At 39.6% G+C, this 22,870-nt stretch overlaps 1 protein-coding gene across 10 annotated transcripts in view; it reads left to right on the top strand.

Moving 5' to 3' along the window:
• Positions 1–19,839, top strand: part of CLIC5 (CLIC family member 5) — an 87,768-nt gene extending 67,929 nt beyond the window's left edge. For all 10 annotated transcript variants that reach the window (XM_034426802.3, XM_087882229.1, XM_087882228.1 and 7 more), the window contains 2 exons: positions 14,468–14,649; positions 18,453–19,839. In XM_034426802.3, the coding sequence (XP_034282693.1) occupies positions 14,468–14,649; positions 18,453–18,620 (350 nt within the window). In that variant the 3' untranslated portion in view covers positions 18,621–19,839. The remainder of the gene's footprint in view (positions 1–14,467; positions 14,650–18,452) is intronic.
• Positions 19,840–22,870: the final 3,031 nt, after the last annotated feature.

Consider the following 22,870-nt stretch of genomic DNA (forward strand, 5'->3'; position numbering starts at 1 on the left):
AATGCTGTAATGATCATCTTTCATTTATAAATTGCAGTGGCTTTATATTTAGGACTTGATTTTCCTTTATTGCATTAGTACATGGTATGTGGTGTAAAGAAAGGAAGCAGATAAAGGCACAAACTATCAAACACAGTTTCTTTAAAGAAACAGATCAACAAACCAAGATTGTTAGTGACAGTTTCTTTAGAAGGCCAAGTGGGGCTAGAATAAATTCAAGGTTTGCCTCAAGATGCTTTAGCCTCCAGATAGTTCTCTATTTCAAGCCCAATTTGTGCTTAGTGATTGTTGTGCAGGAATCCCTTGGGGCATGCCAAGTTTTTGGAAGTCCAGGCAACTTGATTTTTGGACTTGAATCACATGAAGTTTAGAGTTATAAGTAATGCACCAATGGAGAAAAATGTCCCCATACATACTGGAAACTCTGCAATCCTATGCTTGGGAGTTGGGCTGGGGTGGAAAAATGCAGTGCAATTTCCTTCACCATATATGCTTTTACTATAACAATGTGCCCTATTTGCTTTATGCATGAATGAGCACTCTGTTGATATTATAACTATCAGCCTTTGATATTCCTTTGTTTATGAACTCTCTCTCAGATGGTGTATATGTAGTCACTTCCCCTGAAAAGTTGACCTTGTCAATCATTCCTTCTGAGACAATTCCATATATAAAGGATGGGCAACTTTTTATCCCCAGGGGCTACACATAATATTTTTGAAAGGATCGAAGTCTGTAATGCTAATATAAACTGGATAGGCTGCATCTTATAAATGAGCAAAACTAGGTTCTTCCTTTCTCTAATTTCAGGAGTTAGGGGGTTTACATTAAACTGTTTCTCTCAAAAGGGTACATTTTTGGTATGTAAAGTTAAAAGGTGTTGGGGATTCATTAGGCATCTGTTCTTAACTACAGTCATGGTAATGTAGCAAAATGTGTCATGATGGAAGCACCAGCCTTTCATGGTTGCATTCGCAGGGGCAGAATTGGCCCTTGCTTGCCATCCTCATTTACCTCACTTACCTCCAGTGGGTGTCTATGTAGCAAAAATGGAGTAGGAGAATTCTATGTAGCTTTGACATAGTTGGTTTCCGACCCCCTGTACAGAAATCATCTTAAGAATGCTCTATCTTTTTGACAGATATTGAAATGAAAGTATTTCTTCACCTCTCTTTTTCTCCTAGTTGTAAGGCAGTCATACTTTCCTCCAATGAAAGAAAATTCCACTTGTGAAGCAATGGTGGGGTTTTTACCGGTTCGCCTCGATTAGGGTGAACCGGTAGTGGCAGTGGCGGGAGGCTCCGCCCACCCACCCAGACATCATCACAGATGCTCTGCGTATGCGCAGAAGGTTCTGCCCATGTGCAGAAGCACTGCGTGTGAGTGAAGCGAGCGTCCACATGCACGCAGTCACAGTTCCGAACTGTTGTGAAGGTACTACTGTTGTGAAGGTACCATTACTTAAAATGGGAGAGTTAAATAAGATACAAGCACAGAAAAAGCACTAAAGAGCATTTGATTTAGTCTTTCAAAAGTATGTTGGAAAACGCTTAGAAGAAGAAATAATGGACTTCCACTTTGCATCATCTTATTCATGTAATCCATTGAACCTGTGATACAGGAATGAAAACACTTTTTAAAGCTGGAGATATTGCGGGTGCTTTTGACGAGTGCTCCAGGGGTAGTGTTTCAGAAAGAACATAGATAAAAAGTAAAACTTTAGAAATTTTAAAGGCATTTCTCCTTCCATCATGTTAAAAATTACCACAAAATTGGATGAAAATTTTGCAAGGATTTAGGATGAAAACACTCAAGACTTTGGGGAACCACACAAACCCCTTGTGCATCCCTGCTTAATGGCTGCTAGTTTTAGTCATGTTCATTTCTTCCTCCGTGGCCCCTTCTGCTCAAGTGGACTATAGATACTTGCTGCAAACGAACCTTATTAATAGTTCATATTGTCATCCATATGAGAAAATTGCCAAGAATAACTAAAAGGAAAAATAAAAGCCTGCTGCTGTTCCAAAATAACTCATTTTGTAATTCATCTGATTCATCAAATCTCAAAGTTATAGGCAAAGCAGAAATGTAATGCTAAAAATGTCATTAAGACAATCCCGTCCTCCCACCCCCCCACCCCCCCGTGACTTCTACCATCTTCCAAAGTCATCCAACCATTATAGTGCCAAAATAATAATAATGAGGCAGGCTTTGTATCACTTCAGCGATGGCTGGCTGATGCCAAAAGACACCTCAGGTGTGTAGTGGGGAAACGACCTAAAGCTTTCGTTGAGTTGTACAGCAGGTGATGAATGGAGAGAGAGCCAGGATATATGCATATTGTGAAAATACGGTTTCAGTGAACTGGGCTAGACACATCTTGCTCTGAATCCCACAAAAATAGTTTCACCTTATATTAACATAACACTTTTCTTTTAGAAATAAGCATATAACCAATTATGCAGAGGGCCTAACTCTTTAAAACATTTGGAATAAAAGTGGAGGAGGAGTCAGAAAAAACAGCTTTAGTGTTCTATCCCAACTCTGTACACTCAATTGAATTTCATGGATTATGACTTGCTCAATAAAGAGTCAATCATAAAAACACATTTTCTTTGCTAATATAAGAAAATGGGATAACATGCTGTTTGGATGTGGATATGACGGTGTGTGGGCATAATAATTGCAATTAACAAAAATCTACGTTATTTTTCCATTTTAGTTATAGAACTGTAAATCTTTGGTTTAAAATTATTTTTATTTTCTTTTTGAAAACAAATCTGTGTTCAGTATCCCTTATTGTAATATTATCCAGCTTTTTTCAACTCTAAATCATTAATTGAGATTGTAGAAGGTAAGTAAAAAAGCTTCTAAAGGTTGGTTCACATTAATTTTTATATTGCTTCATATATTCAGTACTATATATGTGCACTTTGTTTAGTTATTATATTTCTATACCAGCTATACTATTCTAGGTGTTTCATAAAATAGAGCTCAATGCAATAGAATATAAATCAATGCTAACAAACATTCTTAAAATAAAAAATAACTGAGAAAGCTCTTATAAATATACTAATTGTTTCAGTTAGAGGAGAAATGTTGGGACTAAAACAAAACAAAACATTTTCCTGCCTTTGTACATGTTTCCATGACTGAACTCCTTTCTGGCATAAGTTGCTTTCCAACCCACATTGGAAGAACTGGCTGCTTCTGAAACTACAGAAATTGGCCATCTTGAAGCTAATAGGATTGTTAAGAAACTGAATTGCGGGGTAACTGTGACCTTTGATGGGCACATTTCACATTTCACCAGAATGGATCAAATTTAAACCTAAAGATTAGTTGGTTAGTTTCAGCTAACCAACTGAGCAGCCGGTGGAATGACTTGCCTTCAGAAGTTGTGGCTGCTCCATCACTGCTTTTAAGAAGAGACTGGACAGCCACTTGTCTGTAGTGGTATAGGGTCTCCTGCTTGAGCAAGGGGTTGGAGTAGGAGATCTCCAAAGTCCCTTTCAACGCTGTTGTTTTGAAAGTTTTAACAAAGATGTGATGGCTTTGAAATCTGGTTAACTGATGAAGTGGATTTGTTCTATTTTTGAACCTTGCATTTCTTTTCCAGCTTGTTATTCCCCGCATACCAGAAAATTCCAATAGACCTCATATAATATCAATCGCAATGAATCTGGAAGTGATACAAGGAAGGTGGTTTTAGTTTTTAAAACTTTTTTTTAAAAAAACAGAATAAATCTTGGGTTATTTGGGTGAGACTGAATATTTATGAACAGTTTTCCTCTTTCACTCATTTTATATTGCATCCAGTTCATCTGTATGTGTTATGAGATAAATTTTGTGTGGATGAGAAGAGCAATAAAAAGAAAAAGCATCAATCAGTGGACTAAGGTAGCAGCAGTCACGATTCATTTTGCACACAGGTCATAGTTTGTTGAACATGGCTCTGCGTGACAGTTAAGCAGCCCATAGATTTACAGAGATCATTTCAGTTGCAATTGAAAGGAAGATCAGTTGCCTTTAAAACAAAAAGAAAGACAGATCTGGGGTATTGGCACCACTAAAATAATGTTCTCTTATATTGCTATGACATATTTTATTGTCTCCATCATTATAAACTCTCTTGACACTTAACTGGAGCAATTCCTGCACTAAATCTAGAATACTCATTTTTGAATTTGTTATAAAAGTGACCTAAGATTTTTTAAAATCATCAACCCACCTAAGGTGGCTTGTCAATTTTATATTTGATTTATATATGGTTACATCAGAGCTAAAGTTCAGGTAACCACTGGCTCACTTTCAAGAATGCCACTTCTCTTAACCTAATGGATTTATAAAACGTATCCATCTACTGGAGCTATGGGCAGAAAGAAATGAGTAGCCCCTGATGCTGGTGGATCATTGGCATTATGCACTTTCTCTATACCTAAATATAAACAGGCTAGTTGCCCATTTGCAGCACATTGCTCTCCTCACATTTCTTAACACACTCCATGAAAGCAGGTGGCTTTAAAATGAAGGGTGCAACTGGATGATCAAAGCTCTGTATCTTCTTAGTGGATATTATATGCACTGTATACATATAGAAAGGTGTGGGACTTTGCCTGATTGTGCTCCCATTTTGAAGCCAGCAGATGCCCATGCAGTATAGGCATTATGTTGACCTTGTTTAGAACAGGGGTGTTAAACTCAAGCCCAGGGGCCAGATCCGTCCCACAGGGTGCTTAGATCTGGCCTGCGGGGCCACCCTGGAAACAGCAAAAGACTGGCACGCGGATCTTCTCGAGCTCCGTTTTCGCTGGCAGAAGGTTGCAGGAGGCCATCTTAGCCGAAAACGGAGCTCAGGAGCCCGTTTTCTCTAGTAGAGTGCTTGGACCACCGGAGGTGCCTGGCACAAGTGACGTCAAGTTGGCCACGCCCACCCTGGTTGAGCTCACCTCGGTCTCCCGAGGTCAAACACAACCCTGATGCGGCCCTCAATGTAATCGAGTTTGACACCCCTGGTTTAGAAGAAGCCTTTTACAGAAGGGCTATTAAATGTAATTGCTTCTGGCAAAGAAAATTAGCTGGTAGGTAGGTTGCAAAACATTTGGGGTCTTTATTCTTTTAAAAATGGGGCTATTTTGCATTTTATTTTTATGTCTTTTAAATGCAAATAATGCCTTCTCTATCATCATAGAGGATGGTGATTTGGGGGAAATTCAGTTGTACTGTAGAAAAATATCCTTCTAGCCCAGGGGTGTCAAACTCGTGTTGTCACAGTGGAATCACGTGATGTATCAGGACTTTTTTCTCCTTCACTAAACCGGGCAGGGGCGAGGCCAGCAGGTGATGCATCTAGCCCACGGGCCGTGAGTTTGACACCTGTTCTAGACCAAGAGGATAGAAATGTATTACTTTTGGGCCAGTAAATAGCTGGGCCCAATAGACTGTCCTCATGAGAAGTACTTCAAGTTCTATACTAAAAAAATAAGGTTGACCAACCAGCAACCTAGAGACAAAGGTATCTCTGAAAGCTAACGTTACCTTTTTTACCCATCAAATGGTAAAGAAGGTCTAGTGCAGTGATGGCTAACCTTTTTGCCATCGTGTGCCAAAAGCGGGGAGAGCGCGGTGGGGTCACACGCACACGTGCCCACATTCATAATTCTATGCACCCCACCCCCCGTGCTCCTCCCGTTTTTGGCATGTGATGGTCTGGTGGGCCCAGTAGGCCCGTTTTTTGCTCTCCCCAGGCTCCAGAGCCTTTCTCTCCCCACCCTCCCAGAAACCCTCCAGAGGCCAGAAACAGTGTGTTTCCTGACTTCTGGTGGGCCCAGAAGGCCCGAAAATCAGCTGGCTGGCGCACGCATGGGTGCCGGAGCTGAGCTCGCGTGCCCACCGATACGGCTCCATGTGCCATCTGTGGCACCCATGCCATAGGTTCGCCATCATGGGTCTAGTGCAAACCTTGTTCAATCCTTCACAAGTAACCAACTTCCACATTAGGAATCTTAATACTCTGAAAGCAGTTCCAGATCTTGGTGTTCCCGCAATATCCTTCACCTGCAGTGAAGATAAACTTCTTTTGTTTATTGCTTGATGTGCTTAATTTTCCCACTGAAAGGAACTATTGCTTCACACTCCCTCCTGAAAGAGAAATGCTAGTTTGATGGGTTTGAAATGCCTGTTCAGTACCGTGAACAAATGGGCAGAGTCAGTTTGCTTCTGTATTTTAGTAGGGGATGAGCAGGAATGCTAGTGGCCTTCCTTCCTTCCTTCCTTCCTTCCTTCCTTCCTTCCTTCCTTCCTTCCTTCCTTCCTTCCTTCCTTCCTTCCTTCCTTCCTAAAATAGAATTAAGAAAAGGGAGAAAAGGTTTTTTTTCCCTTTCTCTTGTGTAGAAGGAGTAGGGGAAAAGATGAAAGGAATTTTGTGGCTACTAAATCTGAGGCACCTCTGGGCAAATCATTCATTTCATTTCATTTCATTTCATTTATTAAATTTTTATACCGCCCCTCTCCCGAAGGACTCAGGGTGGTGAACAGCCAAGATTAAAACACATACAATATAAACATTAAAATACTTTAAAACATAATTAAATCTATATTGGCTTCCCCCAATTTAAAACCCCTTGCCCATAACACCCCTTACCCATAAAATTAACCAATTAAAAATTTTAAGCCAGCCCGGCTTGCTGAAATTAAAAAGTCTTCAGAGCCCGGCGAAAGGTCCGGAGGTCCGGGATCAGTCGTATCCCTGGGGGTAGCTCATTCCAGAGGGCGGGTGCCCCCACAGAGAAGGCTCTTCCCCTGGGGGCCATCAGCCGACATTGCCTGACCGACGGCACCCTGAGGAGACCCTCTCTGTGGGAGCGTATTGGCCAGTGGGAGGTTATCGGTGGCAGAAGGTGGTCTCGTAAATAACCGGGCCCTAAGCCATGGAGCGCTTTGAAGATGAGAACCAATACCTTGAAGCACACCCGGAAGACCATCAGAAGCCAATGCAGCTCGCGCAGGAGAGGTGTTACGTGGGAGCGCCATGGCGCCCCCATAAGTACCCCCGCGGCTGCATTCTGCACCAGCTGGAGCCTCTGGGTGCTCCTCAAAGGGAGCCCCATGTAGAGAGCATTGCAGTAGTCCAGGCGGGAAGTGAGGGCATGAGTGACCGTGCATAAGGAGTCCCGATCCAGAAAGGGGCGCAACTAGCGTATCAGGTGAACCTGATAGAAAGCCCCCCTGGCCACGGCCGTCATATGCTCTTCTAAAGACAGCCGTGCATCCAGGAGGACACTCAAGTTACACGCCCTCTCCGTGGGGGCCAATGTCTCGCCACCAATAGCCAGCGATGGCACCAGCTGGCTATATTGAGACGCCGGCAACCACAGCCACTCAGTCTTGGAGGGGCTGAGTCGGAGCCTGTTCCTCCCCATCCAGACCCGCACGGCCTCCAGGCACCGGGACATCACTTCAAGGGCATCATTGGGGTGGTCTGGGGTGGAGATGTACAGCTGGGTGTCGTCAGCGTACAGATGGCACTGCACTGCACCCCAAAACCATGATCTCACCCAGCGGCTTCACATAAATGTTGAACAGGAGAGCCAAGAGGACCAACCCACAAACCAGGTGCCTTGAGGTCGACCTCTGCCCCCCAGCCAACATGGACTGTGACCGGTCGGAGAGATAGGAGGAGAACCACCGTAAAACAGTGCCTCCCACTCCCAACCCCTCCAGCCGGCGCAGCATGATACCATGGTCGATGGCCATTGAAATCATTGAAAGCTCCATCAAATTTCAAGCTGACAGAAAGGAAGACAATCCTAAATCCTCCCAACTGCTTCTGAGGACTGAGGGAGTTACAAATAATGGCAACATGCCACAACCTGTGAGGTTTCTCACACTGCATGTAACAATTAAACAGGATTGTCTCAGAACTGAACCAGATCACTGATAAAGATGAAAGAGTCCATTCCTTCAAGAAATTAAAACTCCTAAGAAGATGGGTGCTCTTGGTCCTTGCTTCAGGACATGGAGTACAAAGCATGGCTCTGTATTTCATGCTCCCATCCCACTTCCATTTGGCAATCTCCAACTGAAAATATGAAGCAGATGGTCAAAAGTAGACACTGATTGGTTGAGCCAGGATTTCAAAAATCAAATTGACTTAAATTAAGTTAAATAAATAAGTTGATTTTGGAAGGGAAGTTAAAACAAAATAATATAATTTCTTCCTGGCTGTGAGAGAAAAATCTTTCATTTTTCAGGTGTTATTATTCTAAAACCCAATTGATTTTTTAGGATTTCCAGGGTTGCTTTCATAATAGCATTTTAGGTTCATTGCCATCATTACCATTTAATATGTGCCTCGTGAAGAAAAAAGCAGCTGAAGGAAATTATTCTGACAGGAGAATGTCAGTGTAAAAATTCAATTTATGAGCTGACTAAAAAGAGATAGTAACACTTTTGTTTGAGAACCTGGCAACACTTCAGTCCTTTTTAGCTTTTCTTTTTAAAATGACAAGTATGACTAGCAACAACATGTGCAACGCAGGGCCCTCCTAAAAGGTACTTCTGGCCATGCCATCACTTGGTCCAAAATCCAAGCTTAGTGTGATCACCAGGCTCTGAAAATAGAAGAGTTTCAAAAACCAGAAAGGAAGAAAGCTTTTTCTTTGGTTTTTTTGCCCCCCTTTCTACCTTATTCTTTTATTCTCTTAGTCTTTATCTAAAACACGGGAAAGAAGGCCAGAAAACAGAGAGGCATGGCATGGCATGGCTGCAGATAGATACCACCCGTAAAATGTATTGGCTTTTTTTGGGGGGAGGGGATATTGACTGTTAACAGAGGAAGAACTAATATGAATTCCAATACTTCAAAACAGAGCATTCTTTGGACATGTCACACACAGAAATCATTTGGAAGCTGATTTGGTTTTTCCCTCTAATTGACAAGCAGATTGTGGCAAAATGCCAGTCAGTGGCTGAGCCTCTCCCTCTCTTCTTTGCTAAACAGCTATAGCAATTTTTGTTTGTCTTTGAGCAAGAGGCTCAGGCCCCTGGACAATTAGGAGAGTGGTTCTAGAAGCTTCTGATTACTTGTTCCTTGGCTCTTGGGTGCTTTTCAAGAATTGTTAAACTATCCATTTCTTCTGGTTTCATTAGTATCAAGATTCTTATCTCTTACCATGTGTGCCCCTTCAGGCATGAATATGAGTATGACACTTTTGCAGATTCTGCTTTATGTACGAGCCTCCCGAAATCAATCATTCTAAGCCTGGATCCTCAACAAAACCAATAGAATTTTTTAATAATCTAATTTTAGATTTTGGCATCATTTCAGGTCTGGATTTTAGGTTCAGTTTGTGCTTTTCTCTGAGGGTTTTTCCTATTTAAAAATTACCGATAAATAACTGCATTATTCAGATATGATGCCTCATTGTTATTTCACGGGAATCAAGCCTATAGGAATGGACATAGAATTACAGTTAATTAAATACAAGTTTATTGATGACGGGAGAGATACCTTGGCCACGTTGCATCTTGTTATGGTGAATTTGATATTAGATCAATTATACACCACTGAAAGTTTGTAAATCATTACCATTCCAGTGGTTAGAATTTTAGCATCACAATTCAAACTGTTTGGTATGAAATAATGATAAATATTAAACTTGGTATCAGTGTTCCTTTTAATGTGAAGAAGATATTTTACATAATATTTTAGAAAGGGAAGACAATCCTGGAAAAGGAAATGAAACCCAGTTTGCATTTTGAAATATGGCCAAAACTAACAATTCTGTAATACAGTGCAGATGCAATCTCCCAGTGGTCCTTAATCTGCATAAGGCAGAAGCTTATTGTTGCAAGGCACAGAATTGCAGGAGTACATCCAGTATGTCATTGATAGAATTTTGGATTACAGCCCTAGAAATCTGGATTTAAATTTCTATTTAGGCTGAAATTGGCAGACTTCATGCCCGACTCAATAATAAATCTCTCCCAACACTAAATCTCATATTCAGGAATTTTCTTGCAGCAGAAACTCGCAGACATGGCATGGCTAGACAAGTTGCTTTATTACAGACAAGATAGTAGTTACGTATGCATAGAAGATGTGCCCACTGGTGAACAGAGACATTGAACTGTGTGCATGGATTTAGGATTTAAATTCTTGGCTTCCAACTTTTCCGAATATGGATGCTCACTGAAAATGGCCTTAAATTGTAACATCTGAATAGAAGCATGAATAATAATAATAATAATAATTTTATTTCTATACCGCCCTTCTCCCGAAGGACTCAGGGCGGTGTACAGCCTATTTAAAAACACAGACAAAACAATGATATAAAATTTAAAATAATTAAATAAGTGGCTCAAATTTAAAACCCCAATAAATTTAAATACCCCAATTTAAAACTATTGTGTTGATAGTCCGGCCTGGCGGAACAACAGGGTCTTCAATGCGCAGCGAAACACCTGGAGGTCGGAGATCTTACGAATTTCCGGGGGCAGTTCATTCCACAGGGCTGGGGCACCCACAGAGAAGGCCCTCCCCCTGGGCGTCGCCAGCCGACATAACTTGGCTGATGGCACCCTGAGGAGACCCTCTCTGTGGGAACGAACTGGTCGGTGGGAGGCTATTGGTGGCAGAAGACGGTCTCGGAGGTACCTGGGTCCTATGCCATGGAGCGCTTTAAAGGTGGTAACCAACATCTTGAATTGCACCCGGAAGACCACCGGGAGCCAGTGCAGCTCGCGCAGGAGGGGTGTCACATGGGCATAACGGGTTGCGCCCATAACCACCCGCGCGGCCGCATTCTGGACCAGTTGGAGCCTCCGAGTGCTCTTCAAGGGGAGCCCCATGTAGAGAGCATTACAATAGTCCAACCGGGAAGTAACAAGGGCATGAGTGACCGTGCGCAGGGCGTCCCGATCCAGAAAGGGCTGCAACTGGCGAATCAGGCGAACCTGATAAAAGGCCCCCCTGGCCACGGCCGTCATATGCTCTTCTAAAGACAGCCGCGCATCCAGGAGGACACCCAGATTGCGAGCCCTCTCCGTGGGGGGCAAAGATTCACCCCCAATAGTCAGCGATGAACCCAGTTATAATAAGCAAACTTAGTCATAGATTAGATTATCAGCCAATTTCTTGCTGGTGATTTGTTTAGCAATGGAATTATTGCTCTAGGGTGGCATTTGTTCTCTATGTTTTTCCATCCGTCTATGGGGATATATCTTTAGAAGTGGAGTATTTTGTCAAAATTATTAAAGAAGCATAATTTATTAATTCATTTATTAAATTTATCATGCTGTCATAATGCAAACTCCACTCCTTTCATATGTGCATGCAATATCTCCAAAGATGTACAAATGGAGTGGTTTGTGTTACAGTGGCATGATGATGCTGATTTAATAATTCCCCTCCCAACCCCTCCCTGTGAATGTTTCTATGATTGTAGGCAATGAACACAAAAGAGATAGAGGTTTATATGCTAGAGATAAACCAGGGTTTCCCTAAAATCTGCCGTGAATTCTGTACCTCTATCAAAAATGAAATGATAATGCAACTCAAGTTTCAGAAAACCTGTGACTAAATAGATCAGCCATTTCAGGAGAGGAGGGAAGTCTGTATAATATTCACTGCAATTAAATATTTTCATTGAATAAACATGCCATTATCTACATCTAAATGTACATGTAGTATTCTGTCCACAACTAAAACACCTATACCCTCACCAAAATAATTCATTTGGCATTTGACAAAAATGCATTAAAAACCCAAGGATTAACACATATTTTTCCCTGATAATTTTTTATCTATTTTCTTCTCGTACTGCATTCATTTGTTGTTCTCATTGCTTTTATTGTATTCAGCAACCAATCTTCAGCTTCCTATTAAGGCAATGTTCCATAATTTTCCCTGTACACTTTATCATAAGCTAATGTACAATAACATTTCTTTCTTGTATTCAGTCATTCTTTAGTGACCCACTCTTCCCTTAGCAGAAAGACACACTGCACTTCTCAGATTCTGATCATTGTCATTTCTTGTGCCTTTTTGATCAGAATCCTGCCAAACATCTTCCCAAGCACATGTAACAATCTAATCCCCATGTAATTTTTGTATTCATTTGTGCCTTTCCCCTTTGAATAGGAGAACAGTGAGAACATTCTTTCAATCATCAGGCACAGATTGATCCCTCACACACATGTTAACCAAGTCACACAGCCATTGCCTGAGCAAACCATATCCATATTTTAGCATTTGACAAATTACCATCTACATCTGCAGGCTTACACATGTCCACATTTTCACATCATTTATGACTGCTTTTCATCTCCCCCCCCAACGCTAACATTTGTAGCATTTGTTTCAATTCCATTCTTTGACGTTTCATTACCATCTTTATATAAATCTCCAAAGGACTCCTTTCAGCTTTTCTTCAGTTTCATCCCAAATAATTTCATCACTTTTATTTTAATTCCATTCATCCTGTTTAAGATTCCTTGTTTAGCTCTTCAGCAACTTCCAAAGCATTTTTATTTCTGTCAAAATTATTCTGCTTTTTTTCTGCCTCTTAATTTTAACCATTCTTTGTATGGTTAAACGTACTCCTTAAGTACGTTTTTGTAATGATCTTGTCCTCTCTATAATTTTACGCAATATTTTTATTCATTATTTGCAGCAATCATTCTCTTATATACATTTTTTCTTCTCCACATCCTCTTTCACATAATTCCACCAAATGTTCTTTTTCATCCTAAGGAGCTCCATCACTGGAGGTTTTTAAGAAGAGACTAAAAAGTCACTTATCTAAAATGGTATAGGTTCTCCAGCTTGAGCAGGAGACTGGACTAGAAGATCTCCAAGCTCCCTTCCAGCCCATTCTATTTTATGCAACCTTCTCATTACACTTCTGCAGGTAGTGCTGGGTTGCTTACTTATGAGGGACTGGAATTTTGGTTGCTAAGTGATACAGTCATTAAGCGAGTCATCGCGTTAGTGGACCAGATTTTATGACTATTTTTACTGTGGTTGTTAAGCAAATCACTTGGCTAATTAAAGTTCAGTTCAATTCAATACAATTGTCAGAAGCTGACAGGGAAGGTTATAATTCATGATCATTTGATCGCAAAATGCTGCATTCATCATAAATGTGAGCAGATTACCAAGCGCATGAGTTGCAGTCTCGTGACTGTAGGCATAACTTTGAGGACAGGTTGTAAGTCACTTTTTTCAAAGGCTGTCCTAACTTGAGCCATTATTAAATGAACAGTCGTAAGTTGAGGACTACCTGAATAATATTTTGTTCCCAGCAGCTTCTACATCTTCTTTATTTATGTTTATTTTTTTATTCTACTTTGTAATTATGTTGAGAGATTGATCTATCTTTTGGTACTTTTCGTTCAAGACTTCCTTTTTTTGCAATAGCTCTGCTTGCAACCCAGTATCGTTCTTTTTCTTTTTTTTTTTAAAGAAACTCTCTTCCCAAGATCCAATCTTGCAAGTTTAACAAAATGATATTCCACATTCAGAAACTTTTATGTTTTTTTCCTCACCAGTTCTCTTAGTCTTCAATCATAAAGAAATCAATCATGCTTTTAGATTTATATTCCTTTGCCATATGTATATATTAACAGATTTATGCTTATATTTGAAAATTACAAACCATTTCCTAAGTAACTTGTCCCAATCATCATTCGTATTCATTCTTGGTTCTCCAAATAGCCCAATTTGTACTCTCTTTCTCATTCCTGCCCATTTTAGGGGAATGGGATCTAACATATAACAGAATCATTTTTTTCCTCTAATTTCTCAGAAATCATTTTTTCTGGGGTTTATTCAGAATATTGCTTTCCTCAAAACTAATTTTTGGATCTTCCATTATTATCATTCATTAACACCATACAATTGCCATCAAACTCTGAATTCCTAATCTGATATGGATATTTCTGTTTTTTTCATGACATGTATTAATTTATGCTCTTTACCATTTACTGTTTTTACATTTCAAATCACAATCTTCCATATACTGTGATTATCACCAGATAGATTCATTGAATTTATCTCCAGAATCAGTGGTGGGTTGCCCCTGGTTCGGACCAGTTCTCAAGAACTGGTAGTAAAACCGGCGGGAGGCCCCGCCCACCGCCCCGGATGTCATCATTGGCGATCTGCGCATGTGCAGAAGCAAGGTGCGCGCACAAGCGATGGGATCACACACATGCGATCCCATTGCAAACCAATAGTAAAGGTAAGTAGAACCCACCCCTGTCCAGAACCATTACAGCCTTGGCCAATCAAGGTTTCACATAATATTTTTTAATACTACAGAGAAGGTACAGAGAAGCGTGGATGTTTATAAACTAGGCCACTCTAATATTACAGGCATTGTCATCATTCTGGTTCATACCATTCTCCATTTTGTCATAGATTTTAATATACAGTTGATTTAACCACTTCTTTCTAATTATTAAGGTCTCGAGAGAGGGTTAACAAAGGCTTTGAAGAAACTGGATGACTATCTGAGAAATCCTTTGCCTGAAGAGATAGACACAAGCAACACTGAAGAGGAAAGAGTGTCAAAACGCAAGTTTCTTGATGGGGAGGAGCTGACCCTTGCAGACTGTAACCTCCTGCCCAAGCTTCATGTTGCCAAGGTGAAATGCTTTCATATCCCTGACACACCTAAAACTCAAATACCAACAGTAGTTGGTTGCTACTAAGATCCATTTATACTACATGTTTCCCACTTCTGTTAGGAGAGAGAAGTTCAGAATAGTCTTACATAAATAATTAGGTTTCCTTTGAATGAGTTGAAGAGTCTGTAAACATATAGCTACTTCATTCATCAAGGTACTACCCAAGCATATTGAAGTAAGACTGATGAAATCAGATTTTATTTATTTATTTATTTGTTTGTTTAAATTTCTATACCGCCCTTCTCCAATATAGGACTCAGGGCGGTGAACAGCCAAAATAAAACAAGACATACATACAAAACATACAAAATCTAAAAACTGATTAAAATAATTAAATCTTTTGGCCGTAATTAAAACAATTCCAATTTAAAATCAGTTTAAAATTTGACTCAAGCCAGCCCAGCTAGTTGAAATAAATGGGTTTTCAGGGCCCGACGAAAAATCCGGAGGTCTGTTATTATCCGTAACTCTGGGGGGAGGTTGTTCCAGAGGGTGGGCGCCACCACAGAGAAGGCTCTCCCCCTGGGGGTCGCCAGCCGACATTGTCTGGCGGACGGCACCCTGAGGAGGCCCACTCTGTGTGAGCGCACTGGCCGGTGGGAGGCTATTGGTGGCAGAAGGCGGTCTCGTAAGTACCCTGGCCCTAAGCCATGGAGCGCTTTAAAGGTGGTCACCAACACCTTGAAGCGCACCCGGAAGACCACCGGGAGCCAGTGCAGCTCGCGCAGGAGAGGTGTCACATGGGAGTGCCTCGTCGCCCCCATAATCCCCCGCGCGGCCGCGTTCTGGACCAGCTGGAGCCTCCGGGTGCACCCCAGGGGGAGCCCCATGTAGAGAGCATTGCAGTAGTCCAGGCGGGAAGTGACGAGTGCCTGAGTGACTGTACGTAGGGAGTCCCGATCTAGAAAGGGGCGCAACTGGCGTATCAGGCGGACCTGATAGAAAGCCCCCCTGGCTACGGCCATCAAATGATCTTCCAAAGACAGCCGTGCATCCAGGAGGACGCCCAAGTTACGAGCCCTCTCTGTGGGGGCGAGTGATTCACCCCCAATAGCCAGCGATGGCATCAGCTGGCTATATCGGGACGCCGGAAGCCACAGCCACTCGGTCTTGGAGGGGTTGAGTCGGAGCCTGTTTCTCCCCATCCAGGCCTGCACGGCCTCCAGGCACTGGAACATCACTTCAAGGGCATCTTTGGGGTGGCCTGGGGTGGAGATGTACAGCTGGGTGTCATCAGCGTACTGATGGAACTCCACCCCGAAGCCACGGATGTATAACTCCTAGTCTTGCTTAAGATTTTTAAACAACAATAATAGATCCTTAATTTGCTCCAATACCACTTGCCAATCTACCCAAATCTTACTCAAGTAGCCTTTTTTAATTTAAGCTTGATTTAAAGGGGACTTTACTTATAAACTGCATGTGAGTCAATAGTGTGATATACCTGAAAAAAATATAGACTTCACATCTTAGGAAATACGTCTGGTACTTCAGTATTTGAGGTGGCACTGTAATATTTGAGGTGATCAGAGTCTACCTCAAATGTTGTAATTGTTTTGGCTACTATTCTTTAAAAAGTGCCAGAAAATTTGCAACAAGTTCAGGGAAATAGAAAAAGGATAGTTTTTAATCTTAAATCTTTATTATAGTCTTAAAATCAGAATGGTCAGACAGAAGAATTACAGATAAGCTTTGTACTCTTTCATGGGGCATTTCTTCATTCCTAATATGGATGCTATGGATAAAAACAGGATGATCATTGGAGTAGAAGCCAAGTCCTATGAAGAGAAAATGAAGAAACTGGAATGTTTAATTTTGAGAATAGAATATTATGTGGGAATAGAACACCATTCTTCAAGTAATGAAAGGGTGTAGCAAACATTTTCTGACAGCAAGAGCAATTAATAATGGAACTAATTACTCAGAGAGGCAGGGGACTCCCTTTCAGTGCATGTACTGAAACAGATATAACAGACAGCCATTTGTTACAGATATTTCAGTTTCAATCCTTGGCCAAGAATGGACTTGATGTCTTAAGTGGCCCCTTCCACCTCTATCATTCTACATCCCTTCTGAAACATGAAGCATCCTAGAAAATAATGGCTTCATAATTCATATAGCTTCAGAAGTTGTGTATTTGTCCAGGTTAAATATATATTTTACATGGGACTAAAACAACCTTCCCAGGATGTACAAATTTGAAAAAACTCTGAACACCTTTCTTTACAGGAGTTTATGGCAGATTCTAGACTAAAATAGAAAGTCATGTCAAACATTTTGGCATAGCTAAAGAAGGCTTCCTCAACTAGCTGTCCTCCAGATGTGTGAACATCAATGCCAAGAATTTCTCAGCCAGCATGACCTTGTTGGGGATTCTGTAACTTGAAGTCCACACATCTGGAAGAAGTCAAATTTGGGGGAGGCTTGGCTTCATGCTGGCCAAAGGTCATCATTTAGGCTTTTTTCAATGAATGATAAGTCAAAGGTTCCAAAGCATCCTATAGGTGAAGCATTTTCTTTCTGAAATTTGGGAGAGAAAAAAAAGATGAGTGAATGAAGACATAAAAGTTACCATAAAAATTATGCATTTCCCCCACATGTTAGACAGTAGTGGCAGATGGAGGCATGTCAAAAAAAACAGGACACACAATAATTAGCAAAACCTGTTTACTTTAAATTATACAGGACCATGGTTATCATTTTACTGTCACGCACATATTTTTTAAAAAAATTATAGAGTAAAGACGTAAATAGGGCAGAAGATACTTCAGATTCTGCAAAAGGCATCTAATTAAAATTGATGTTTGGCAAATAAAGTCAGCACAGACACCTCTTCATGCTGTTCAGTAAGATAAATTATGTAAAGTAAGCCAATCTGTCTAAATGTATTTTCTAATTGTTGAGGTTTCCATAAAGCTAATTATATATATCAGAGACAATTAATACTATTATCATTTAATTAATTTGATTTGAAACTATTGGTTAAGATTCCTGAAGGCTTACTGGCCTCTATTGGCAGAATTAGGCACATACTTATCTCTCTCCTGATTTAGTTATTTTCTGTCAAAATTAATACATTGTGTCTACAATTAGTCTTACAGTTTCTAACTTATTGTATTGCTAATATTTCATCTAAATAGTGAAAGCATTGCTGTGCCACAAGTCCTGCTCTTTTTGGGCAAGCATGGGGTGGATTTTTTTATTTCTCCTTTTTCTGTGTATGTGTGTCTTTCAGCCAGTGTTGATAGCTGGAGACTGCTTGGATGAATCCTCATAATTTTCTAGACAATATTTTTTGCAGTGGATTACCATTGTCTCCTGCCTAGGGCTGAGAGAGAGCGACAATCCAAAGTCATCCAGTTGGGTGGATACCTAAGGCAGAGCTAGAATTCCCAATTTTTCAGTTTCTAGTCTGATTCCTTAATCATTACACCAAACTGGCTTTCGTTCTTAATATAATAATAAATAATATTATTAAAAATAATAATAAGAAGTTTGTTTGTTTGTTTAGCTGCCCATCTCACCTAAATTATTCTGGGCAGCTCATAACAATCCAACAAAAAACAAGTTAAAACCCAAGACATAAACATACTGTATAACCATCAGTAACAGCTTTAAACAAAAATAAGCATATTCAGTGCAAAAAACCCCATCCTTGTGTCAAGTTCAACAATGCCATTGTAAAATGATATTTCCTTTCTTTTGTGTCTAATAAAATCAATAATATTTATAAGTATTAAAGCCCTCCATTTTTATTTTAGATTGTAACAAAGAAATATCGAAATTATGAATTCCCAGCAGAAATGACAAGACTGTGGCAATACCTGAATAATGCTTATGCTCGGGATGAATTCATCAACACTTGTGCTGCAGACAAAGAGATTGAAATAGCTTATGCAGAAGTAGCTAAACGCCTTTGCAAATCATAATCAGAATCAGCAAGATCCATTTCTCCAAAGAGTTCCTGTTTTATAGATGCTTCTCCATGAATGCCTTCAAATATATATGTATGGAAGTTGGATAACTTTAATGAAATTGATAACTTTTCTGAATGCATCTTGACCAATATTTCACTGATGAAATACTGGGTGAAGACAATGTGGAATAGAGAAAGCACAACTCCAAATTATTATGTTTTATCATTTATGATTTGGCGGGAGTACTTGGAGAGGGGGGGAACCTTCCCTTTTCCTAGAGAAAATGTAGGACAGCAGAAAACATTTCTGAAATCTCTACCAATAAACTGGGACAAATGTTATATGGTCCACTGATATCATTCATATACTTGGGCTAAAAATTTAAAGGTAAATATAAACTATAATCTTGCCTTATTTCTTGCAAACATTTTTCCATGGACACTAATTATGATCTATCTGAAAATACTGTATGCTAAAATTAGGGTTGGGAAGCTTAAATTTGGAGGGAAAATAGGGGTGACAGTAAGAAAATGTATCTTAAGCAGAATGTTGCTTTAGGACTATTTAGCATAATTTAAGGCCTTCCAAAACCTATTCTATCCACTCAGATAGCAGGGCCTAAAGCTCAGTGGGAAGCTTTTAAATCTTAAATCTAATGGGAATCATAATCCAAGTATATCTAATGTGGTTCAGGCTGCTCATCTTACAGGTTTAAAAGAAAGGCTGGAAGTCCTATTTGGAAGTAGAATTTTTTCACCTAGGTTTGGGTTAAAGGAAGAAAATGCCACTGAACAAACCTGATTGAATATTAAAAATAGATTCATGCAGAAGATGGAAGTTTTGAAATAGTGATTCAAAAAAAAATTATGTGTCTTTATGACTTGGGGAGGGGTGTTAGAAGGAGTGATATTGGAGTGGGAGTTTTTCTGGAACGCTGACAGATATAGGAACAGGGATCTAGATAATCTTAAAATCTCACTAATGTTCTGAACTTCAGTATTTTGTGATAGATGCAGTCTTTGCAGAAAGAGTTGTGCTTTAAGACAATGACTACTTTGTTCTGTCAATTGCTCACCACTGTATTTTCTTGTAATGAAATGTAGAGGTTGAGTTCATATTCTTTTGGCACTTGCAAGAAAAAAAATGAATATGATATAGCAGGATTGCCAACTAAGTTGGACAACATCCAGTTGCACTCTTTTAACTTCAATAAAGGAGACATTCAAATTTTCTATTATTTTCTTTAAGCCATAAAAACAAAGGAAGATTTTTGTTTGTAAAATCTTTATTTGAGACCAGGCTCATATACATAAGTGACATGGTGTAGAAGATTAGGAACCTGATCTTAAGTCTCAAGGAGCATTCTGGGGCTGCACAACTCTCAACTCTCAAAAAGTGATGCCTCCTGAGGATGTTTCCATATGGAGGGCTTTGTGGACTAGCAACAAAACATAATATATAGCTAGTTCATCTTGTCTTGCTTAAGTTATATTTCTGTGGAAAGCAAAAAGAAGATAGAGAATACAGAAAGCAGTGTGAGTGGGAAAGGTATAATAAGGACCTGATGGTGACATCCATAAATTCTATTAAGTCAGAGAGCTGTCACAGTAAAAGTCTTTCCTTGAAACATATAAGAATTCAAAAATGTTTTTTTTTAAGTAGCTGAAGAAATAACCCTGCAGCTATGTTCAGAATGTAAGTAAGCTAAGACAATACAGATTCCATCAGCCTCTCCATGCACTCTGATGCAATTGTCACATACCTACCATAGATTGCAATGTACTTCCACTGGAATCCACAGTAATCTAAAAAGAGCCCTTCCATCCAAAATCTTGGCTGCAGAAAATAAAGCTGTGCTGTATCCTTTGTTTATATCCAGCATTTTGTTTTCATTGAACTTTGTAATGCCTCTTTTGAAAGTCCATGAACTCTCCAGTTTTCCTTCTGAATAGACAAATTAAAGACAGGCTAGACTAGAAAGCAATGGTTCCTGATTTTAAAACTTGCTGAGAAAATAGCTGGCTCAGAAAATACAAGTAATAGCCAGAAAAGTCTATTGAGCTCACAAAAATCTATTAACATAAAATAGAAAAGAAACCAGGCTGGAATTATTTCTACTTTAAAATGTATGAAATATTTTCCAAATCGGCATTCGAAAACAAATGATCTTATATATAATAAGCATGGTCTGTTTTTATGTAAAGAAGAGTGATATGAGCCTGAGTGGCGCAGCAGACTAATGCTACTGTTAAAGGTAGTATTTAGCTTCCAGCTGCCTGCAATTACTACGAGTTCAATTCTCACCAGGCTCAAGGTTGACTCAGCCTTCCATCCTTTCTGAGGTAGGTAAAATGAGGACCCGGTTTGTGGGGGCAATAAGCTGACTTTGTATAAAATATACAGAAGTATGAAGGCTATTGCTTAACACATTGTAAGCCGCCCTGAGTCTCCGGAGAAGGGCGGCATATAAATCAAAATAAATTTTTAAAAAATTGATATTTCTCTTTTTTAATGCTAGCCTCCACTTCTGAAACTGCTGATCAGTTAGGCTATTGTGAATAAAATTAGGGCTAATGGCTCCATATATGTAATATCAAGTGAAGACATGCATATATGAATGAGACAACACAAATTAATAGGCATAGTTATAATTCTCATTTCTTTGCTTTCAAGAAAATTCAGTCCAAAAAGTTCACAGATTTCTCCATGGATGATCAAATGATAAGGAATCAGTTATATTAATGTGTGAACCAGCTTCCCTTTGAATGGAATTAAAACTGATTCTTTGCTTCAATACTAAAAGCTGAAGAAACAAGCAGAGGAGAGGATTAAAATGTAATGTCAGTGCCATTGATTCCTCAGTACTTCACAACCTTTGAGAGTAGAGAATTTCTCTGGATTTATTTGTCTATTATTCTGCCTGTTAATTTAAAATATTGCTGATCCCAGATAACTTCCTTCTTCCTCGAACTCTGGTAACAGGCAGTTAGCTCTGTGCTAGGCTTTGCCTATTCCTATCATGTAATAAATAACTCTGTGTTATAGTAATAAACTTCTTTTACTCATTCTTGCTGTCAGTCTCAGGAACACTCATATAAGACACAAAGACTTCATTCCAATGGGGAGCCATAGGCAGATTGGCCTGTCTGTATTTCCTCCTGTCTCTGAAGTTGTCCTTAAAGACCCTTTAGTTCTTTGGAGGGCAATTCTAAAAAATGCCCCTCAGGCAGAAAAGAGAGTTACCTTCACTCACAGAGTCCTTGGCTGAATTAGAAACGGCGGAGCTTATGTCCCTTTTCTTTCCCAGATGTTATTGGACTCCCAACTTCACATTCACTAAAATAGGTAAAGATTGCAGGTGTCACACTACGTTCTAAAGGTCAGAAGTTCCTCAATTCATTCTAAGGATTTCTGGGAAGGGAAGAAGCTCTTTTAGCCTTGGAAGGAATGCTTATTATCTTAGCTATAATTTAGAAATGTTCTTCATCACTTCTTGGAAGCAGCCCTCCCTGTGCTGAATTTAATAGCTTTGCCTTGCCATTTATCATACAATTGGCTGCTGATACATGGAGTTCTGAAGTCTGTAAAACATCTGATAATCTTTTTACTTTTTACTTTACATACGACTTCCTTGTACTATATCAGAAATCTAAATATATCATGTAGTGAAGTGGCCCAAAAGGTTTCTACCAAATCCTCAAATTCTCTCACTTCCTACCTATTATTCTCCTCTTCCTCCAATGTCAAAGCTTTCTTCCTTGATACATAAGTTATTGTCCACCTGGTTCTCTTTATTTAGCTATTTTCCCAGATTTATCCACTGAGCAAGAAATGTTAATGTTCCTAAAAACTGACTGCTTGACTATCTCATCTCATCTTGGATCTAAACTTCCCTGCATCAAATTTATTGGAATGAGGAGAACAACTATGTATTGTAGTTTCACAAGTTTAGCATGAAGAACATGGAACTGCTAGGTATAGAGTTGCTGAGGAAGCATGAACATACTAAAAAGTGTAAATATTATTCCTTTGGCAGAACAAGGTGAAACAAATGAAATGATATTGATAGTTGATAGGAGTGCTTTTTTTTTTTACTTTTAATAGCAAGTATGTTACTGTCATCCTGTTCAAAAAATAATTATCTGCTAAAGGCCCAATGTACATATTATGTTGTTTTAGAGAAGGCTAATCTTATACACTAAGACAGAACTGGCTGCAGCATATACTATATTTAGTAAACAGATACTGCAATGCCATTCCTA

This window comes from Pantherophis guttatus, chromosome 1, assembly GCF_059756535.1.
Source record: "Pantherophis guttatus breed Tessera chromosome 1, ASM5975653v1, whole genome shotgun sequence".
In the NCBI taxonomy this organism is placed as follows: Eukaryota; Metazoa; Chordata; class Lepidosauria; order Squamata; family Colubridae; genus Pantherophis; species Pantherophis guttatus.